At 42.9% G+C, this 8,097-nt stretch overlaps 1 protein-coding gene across 1 annotated transcript in view; it reads left to right on the plus strand.

The window, feature by feature from the left end:
- The window catches only part of MOCOS (molybdenum cofactor sulfurase), a gene marked incomplete at its 5' end in the record, with an annotated part of 58,097 nt that overhangs the window by 3,630 nt on the left and 46,370 nt on the right, over nt 1-8,097 (plus strand). Inside the window, 2 exons of the mRNA XM_011974445.1 lie at nt 4,134-4,223; nt 7,593-7,659. Of these exons, the coding sequence (XP_011829835.1) occupies nt 4,134-4,223; nt 7,593-7,659 (157 nt within the window). The remainder of the gene's footprint in view (nt 1-4,133; nt 4,224-7,592; nt 7,660-8,097) is intronic.

Consider the following 8,097-nt stretch of genomic DNA (forward strand, 5'->3'; position numbering starts at 1 on the left):
TCACCATATTAAGATGTGCTTGCTTTGCCTTCCATCAAGATTGTAAAGTTTCCTCAGGCCTCCCTAGCCATGCCTCCTATATAGCCTGTGCAACTGTGAGTCAATTAAACCTCTTTTCTTTATAAACTACCCAGTATCAGGTAGTTCTTTATAGCAATGTGAGAATGGACTGATACAACATTTAATGGTATCAGATTCAAAAGTTGCCAAAGGAAGGTGAAGAATCACCAGGGAGCCTCGCTCTCACTCCAGCTGCAGCCACTGTGGCCACCTCAGAGTCAACTGCTGTCACTCATGTCTTGTGTATCTTTCCAGTGGTTGTCTATATTTATGTGTGCATGTGCCCACTTTTTGAGACAGGGACTTGCTCTGTCACCCAGGCTGGAATGCAGTGGCATGATTATAGCTTACTGCCACCTTGACCTCTTGGTCTTAAGCTATCCTCTTGCCTCAGCCTCCCAAGTAGCTGGGACTACAGGTGTGCACCACCATGCCTGGATATATATTTCTATAGAGAAGAGGTCTCACTGTGTTGCTTATTCTGGTCTCAAATTCCTGGCCTCGAGCAATCCTCCTACCTCGGCCTCCCGAAATCCTGGGATTATAGATGTGAGTCACTGTATCCAGCCCTTACACTTTTTTTAAAAAAAAACAAAAAACAAAAGTGAGCCGTATGTCTCAACACCTGACATAGTTTGTGTTTAAGGTCTTCCTCTGCCATTATCATGCTAGTTTCTATTTTGTTCATTGCTATGTCCCCAGCACTTAGAACAATGCCTGGCACATAGTAGGTGCTCAATAAATATTTCTTGAATGCAAACACAATAAACTAGGAATGAAAGGAAAATTAACCAACTGATAAAGGTCATCTTCAAAACCCCCACAGCTAACATCATACTTTGTGGTGAAAGACTGAAAACTTCCATCCTGAGTTTGAAACAAGACAAAGGTGCCTGTTCTCACCACTTCTATTCAACATTGTACTGGAGGCTCTAGCCAGGACAATTAGGCAAGAAAACAAAATAGAAGGGTTCTGCATTGGAAAGAAGTAAAACTATCTCTACTTGCCAATAATGTAATTTTGTATATAAAAAATTTCAAGGAATCCACACACAAAACCATTGGAATTTAAAAACAAATTTAGCCAAGCGGTAGGATATAAGATCTTTCTTTTTTTTTTTTTGGGAGGGAGTCTGGCTCTGTCGCCCGGGCTGGAGTGCAGTGGTCAGATCTCAGCTCACTGCAAGCTCCGCCTCCCGGGTTTACGCCATTCTCCTGCCTCAGCCTCCCAAGTAGCTGGGACTACAGGCGCCCGCCACCTCGCCTGGCTAGTTTTTTGCATTTTTTAGTAGAGACGGGGTTTCACCGTGTTAGCCAGGATGGTCTCGATCTCCCGACCTCGTGATCCGCCCGTCTCGGCCTCCCAAAGTGCTGGGATTACAGGCTTGAGCCACCGCGCCCGGCCAGGATATAAGATCAATATGCAAACATCAGCTCAATTTCTATACATTGGCAATAAATACTATGAAAATGAAATTAGAAAAATAGTTCCTAAGGCATCAAAAATAATAAAATACACAAAAAAATTTATCGAAAGAAGTATGACATACACTGAAAATTATAAAAACATCATTGAAAGAAATTAAACAAGACCTAAATAAATGGAAAGATATCTTGTATTGATGGGTTGGAAGACTTAATATTGTTAACATGGCAATAATCCCCAAATTGATATGTAGATTCAATGAAATTCCTATCAAAATCCCAGCTTTTTGCAGAAGTTGACAAGCTGATTTTAAAATTTATATAGAAATGCAAGTGACTCAGAATAGCTAAAGCAATCATTTTATTTTATTTTATTTTTTGAGTCAGGGTCTCTGTCATAAAGACTGGAGTGCAGTGGTGCAATCTCAGCTCATTGCAATCTCCGCCTCCCAGGCTCAAGTGATTATCCTGCCTCAGCCTCCCGAGTAGCTGGGATTACAGGCGCACATCATTATTGCCTGGCTAATTTTTGTATTTGTAGTAGAGATGGGGTTTCACCATGTTGGCCAGGCTGGTCTTGAACTCCTGACCTCAAATGATCCACTCGCCTTGGCTTCCCAAAGTGCTGGGATTACAGGTGTGTGCCACCGCCCCTGACCTCAAAGCAATCTTGAAGATCAAAGTTGGAGGAATCACACTTTCCAGTTTCAAAACTTACTGCAAAGTTACAGAATAAAGACAGTGTAATATTGGCATAAGTATACACATATAGACCAATGAAATAGAATTTTAATTCAATAAACCCATATGTCTATGGTCAATTGATTTTCAACAGATTCCAAGACTATTCAATGAGGCAAATAATAACTTCTTCAATGAGTGATATTGGGACAACTGGATATTGACATGCAAAAGAATGAACTTGGACCCCTACCTCATACTGCATTCAAAAATTAACTCAGTGGATCAAAGACCTAAATATGAAACAGCTAAAAGTATAATATTCTTAGAGTAATACATAAGCATAAATCACTAGGACCTTGTTGGATTAGACAATAATTTACGACACCAAAAATGCAACAACAAAAATAGACAAATTGTATTTTATCAAAGTTAAAAAGAACTTGTATGTTTTAATGAACACCATCAAGAAAGTGAAAGGACAACCCACCAAATGAGAGAAAATACATCCACATAAAAACTTGTACACCAATATTCATAGCAGCAATCGTTTATAATACACAAAACTGGAAACCCAAATATTCCTCAGTAAATGAATGGATACATAAAACATGGTATATTCATACAATGGAAAACTATTCTGCCATTAAAGGAAGTTCTGATACATGCTGCAATGTGGATGTACCTTGAAAACATTATGCTAAGTGAAAGAAGTCAGACACTAAAGGCCACATATTGTATGGCTCCTTTTACATGAAATGTTCAGAATAGGCAAATCTAGAGAAGCAGAAAGTAGGTTAGTGGTTATCAAGGGCTGGGGTTGGAGGCACTGGGGAGTGATTGGTAATTATATGGGATTTCTTTTGGGGATGAATGAAAATATTCTAAAATTAATGGTACGTATGTAATTTTATGAATATGTTAAAAACCACTGAATTGTATACTTTAAGAGGGTGAATTTTATGGTACGTCTCAGTTAAGCGTTGATAAAACAACCCATTCTATACAAAACATTTGATAAGTGAATGAATGAATCTCTTCTTATTATATGTACTTAAAAGGGTATCTCAGAGTTTCATGTCAGTACTTATTAGATAGTGTACAGTGTTTATTTTAAAAGCGCATCGATGGACATTTAAGTTGTTTCCAATCTTTTGCTATTGCAGGCAATAGTTCGTTGAATATCCTGATATTCATGTCATTCCACAAAAATGTGGGTATTTGTAAGATGAATTCCTGCAAGAGGAATTGCTAGGTCAAAGGGTGTGTACATTTTAAAGTGTGAACTGATGTTGCCAAATTTCTGAGCATAAAGAAGGTGTAACTGTGTACCCTCCTACCAGCCGTGTACCAGTGAGCTTGTTTCGCCGCAGCTCCATTCACACAGTGAGGGATCCAACCACTGATCTCTGCCAATCTGATCAGTAAACCACAGTATCTCATTTTCATCTAAATTTGCATTTCTCTCTGAGAGAGGCTGGAAGGATCATTTGCATTCCTTGTATTCTTAGAAGCTCTCACAGCTGTATTAGGGTTGAGGGGTGCAGAGCAGTGTGGGAAAGTAGGATCAGGGCTCTCCCCTCAGGGAATCCTCCCAGAACCTCCAGAACAGGTTGTGAGTCGCAATGTGAAACAGCTTTGCTGTCATTCATCACCAATGTCTGCTGGGCACCTTCTCTGTGAGGGATGCTGTTCCAGGTTCACAAAAGAGTGAAGAGAGCTGATTAATCAGGAGGGCTCTCTCAGGGCTTGAAAGGTCCTTCAGCCTTAGAAGCGCAGTCGTTCCACTGCTCATGCCTACACTTGGATTAAGAGGCACATATCAAGAGGCACCGGGCTCAAGTCAGTGGCCTGGTGTTACGTCAACACGCATTAGATGGCATCGGTTGGGCTTATACAAACCAGATTCAGGTAAAAGGACTGAAATACCCATGAAAAACAACCTGCAGGTTTATTTTTTCTTTCAGGAACTGTCTACCTTGACCATGCAGGTGCCACCTTGTTCTCCCAGAGCCAGCTCGAAAGCTTCACTAATGATCTCCTGGAAAACACTTACGGTAATGAAAAACGCCTGAAACGGGTTTTAGTCAACTACATGCAGCTGATATACCTATGCATATTAAATGTTGGATTAATAGACCAGGACTGTTCTGACCACAAAAAGCTGAATAAGCCCCATGTAAGATAGGGGCCAGGCAGGCACCCTGGGGCATTCTGTACTGTAAACGTGCGGCCGGGATGGAGGGAGCTGGCTCAGGGACAGACACGCAGGTTACTACCAGAAGAAGGGGCCAGTGTTAGGAAGGGCACAGAGATTCAAAGGTGCTGTGTTTGATGGTGGTGAGTGACCCTGTACAGTGCAGAGAGTAGGGCAGCAGGAGGGATGTTAATTCAGTCATTCACTCTATAAATGCTCATCGAGCCACTCTGATGTGTGCGGCACAGGGCTATAATGGGAACAAAATAAACAAATCCCTTTCTTCTTGGACACTGTGATCTAGTCCTGGAAGACAAGACCTTACGTGAACTCCAAATAAATGTGATTACCAACTGTGTGAAGGACTATGGACAACAGGTGCCTAGTTCCAGGCCAGCCTGTATCTGTAGTGACAGTGGGGTTGGCTTGTGTATGTCAGGGACAGTTTCCTTTGGAGTGGAGTGGATGAGGAGGATGAGCCAGAATTCACTCAGACAAGATGGGGAGAAGTGCGAGCAGGGAGGGTAACAGCCTGAGCCAAGATCCTGTAGTGGTTTCAGGAACCAGTCCAGGAACATGGAGGGAGGAGAGTGGGAGAGGTCCGAATGGGGAGGGAGGGAGGGAGAAGAAGCCAGTGCAGCACATTGTAGATGCTTGATCTTTGTTCTAGAAGTAATGGTATTGTCATCAGTGGCATTTATTAGCAGCACAACATGATCCTCACATGCTTTGGAAAGGGAATTCGAAATCATAGTGGCAGTAACAATTGTAATTTTTGTGATGAGAATAGCGATAAATAACATGTATCAGGTATTCGCTATGAGCTTTCTCTTTTCAGCCTCACAACAACCCAAGAAGCATAGGTTCTGGTATCACTCCTGTTTTATAGGTGAAGAAATAGGGCCCCAGAGAGGGCAAGTAACTAGTCTGAGGCTTCACAGGAAGGACTGGAGCTTGGGGGAGCTAGAAGCTGGGTTTCCAGGTAGTTTAGCTCCAGAGCCCAAGCCGTTAGCCTCCACCAGAGTGCCTTGATTCAGGATACTTCTGTTATGCCACATTAAGGGGTTTGTATCTTGGCTCTATGCAGCCAGCAGTTATTTAAATCTGGGGAACAGTCTTCTGGGAAGGTGCCAAGGAGGGATTTATCTTGATTTTAATCTGCAATTTGCAAAGGGACTTGTAATTCTCCTTCTTTGACCTTTGCAAGAGCCATAACCGTGGGAAAGCCTGAGAGATGGCAGAGATGAGATTGCAGGTGGTCCTAATGATGCAGAGCTAAAGCCAAGCAGAGGAAAGATAATTAGGATAATTACCAGGTCCCACAGGCTACTAGCAATGTGGAAACAGAACATGTGGTAGCTGCAGTGGCCACAAATCCAGTGCAATCTTTCAGTGTATTTTGAAGGAAAAAATAAATCTAAAACAAAAGGGCAAAGTCTGCGTTAATGAGCACATGTAGCTCCTGAGAAATGCTGGTGCCTGGCCTGATAGGCCAGACCCTACCAAGGCCTGTCTGGGGGCTAAGTTTGAGGGAGGTCATGATACTCTAGGACACACTTGGTGAGGACACCGGGAAGGCAGCAAAACTAGAAGTTAAAAGGAAGATTGAAATTGGGAGAAGGGCCTTCATCCTTGAGAGTGGGTGGCTAAGGGCAGCACAGTGGCCCCCTTCACGTATTTGGAGGCTGGGATCAATTATTTCTGCAGGAATGGTATCAGTAGCGGTGGTGGGATCTGCAGGGCAATAGGTGGGGACTTAGATTAAGTGGTGTTCTTGGCTCTGCTTCATGCTTGGAGAAAAGGGCTGCCTCCTGAGGCTGTATACTATGTTCTCTGGAGTTAAAACAGAGCCACTGCCACCTGTCCGGAACATGTAGAAGAGCCTCTTGCACTGGCCTGCTTCTGAGCTGACTTCCAGCTCTAAAATACTCTTCCCGATCACATTTGGTTTTACTAGTGAGGAGAGATTTTTTTTTTTTTTAACCGTATCATAAAATTTACCAGCTAGGTACAGTGTCTCAGGCCTACAATCCCAGTGCTTTGGGAGGCCAAGGTAGGAGGATTGCTTGAGCCCAAGAGTTCAAGACAAGCCTGGACAACATAGCAAGAGCCTATCTTTACAAAAAACCAAAATTTACAATATCAGTCAGGTGTGGTGGCACACGCCTGTGGTGCTAGCTATTCAGGAGGCTGAGGCAGGGGGAGCCCTTGAGCCCAGGAATTCAAGGTTATAGTGAGCTATGATCATGCCACTGTACTCCAGCCTGAGTGATAGAGTAAGATTCTGTCTCTAAAAAAAGCAAGCAAACAAACAAACAAAAAATCTATTTCAGGTGTCCAATAATGATTTTTTTAGTAATTGACCTAGTGATGCAATCATCACTATAAATCAGTTAGATGTTTTCCTTCCCCCAAAAAGATCCTTCATGCCCATTACAGCTAATCCTTGTTGCTGCCCTCAGCCCCAGGCAATTGCTAATCGACTTTGTGTATCTCTTTACAATTCTTTTGCTGGACATTTAATGTAAATTGATTCATGCATTTTGTATATTCTTGTGTCTGGAGTATTTCATTTACCATGCTTTTGAAGTTCTTTCATGACATAGCCAGTAGTTTGTTCCTTTTTATTGGCAAATAACTTCCCTGGCTGGGCGCAGTGGCTCATGCCTATAATCCTAGCACTTGGGGAGGCTGAGACAGGAAGATTGCTTGAACCCAAGAGTTCAAGACCAGCCTGGGCAACATAGTGAGACCTCATCTCTACAAAAAGTAATTTTAAAAAGTTAGCCGAGTGTAGTGGTGCACACCTGTAGTCACAGTTACTCAGGAGGCTGAGATGGGAGGATCGCTTGAGCCCAGGAGTTTGAGGCTGCAGTGACCTATCATCATGCCACTGCACTCCATCCTGGGTGACAGAGCAAGAGAGCAAAAAACCAAATCACTTTTATTTTATGGATGTAGCATATTTTGTTTATCTGTTCGCCCGTTGATGGACATTTATATTGTTTCCAGAATTTGGCTTTCTGAATAAAGCTATGAACATTCACGTGCAAGTCTGTATGGACATAAGTTTTCATTTTTGAGGGGTAGAAATCTAGAAGTGGAATTGTGAGGTGATATGGCAGTTTTATGTTGAGCTTTTTGAGAAACTGAGGGAGTGGGTTTGGAAGGAACACAACAGAAGAGACCCTAAGTAGTGACTCGGTGCCTTGTCTTTGTAACCTGCCAGGTAATCCTCACAGCCAGAACATCAGCAGCAAGCTCACCTATGACACTGTGGAGCAGGTGCGCTACAGGTAAGCATCAGGGACACCTGCCGAACTGGGCATACCTAGGCAGACAGACTTCCTTCCTAAGACTTGCCTGCATCCCACAAAGGTTCTCAGTTGGCTTCAGGAGGATCACAGTTGGCTAAAAGGCAATGCATGCATGTTGAGAAACATCAGAGTCAGAGTTCAGAAAGGCAGGGGTGAGTAGATGCAATGTGGGGCAGGTGAGAGGCACAGGTAGATGCACACAGCTGTTCTGTGTGGCTCCGAGACTCTGTAGTGCCAGAGCGACAGGGAGTGATCCAGGATCCCAGGTCTTGTTTTCGGAAAGAAGAAAAGTACTAATTCTCTGGTTTTCCTTTTCATAAGAAGTTTTGTTAGGCACCTTGTTTTCTTCCTGTCTTTTTTCCCTTTTTTCCCCCTTTTCTTACTAGTATTTGTATGTTAAACAGCTCTCTATACTTT

This window comes from Mandrillus leucophaeus, unplaced genomic scaffold (assembly GCF_000951045.1).
Source record: "Mandrillus leucophaeus isolate KB7577 unplaced genomic scaffold, Mleu.le_1.0 Scaffold145, whole genome shotgun sequence".
Taxonomy (NCBI): domain Eukaryota; kingdom Metazoa; phylum Chordata; class Mammalia; order Primates; family Cercopithecidae; genus Mandrillus; species Mandrillus leucophaeus.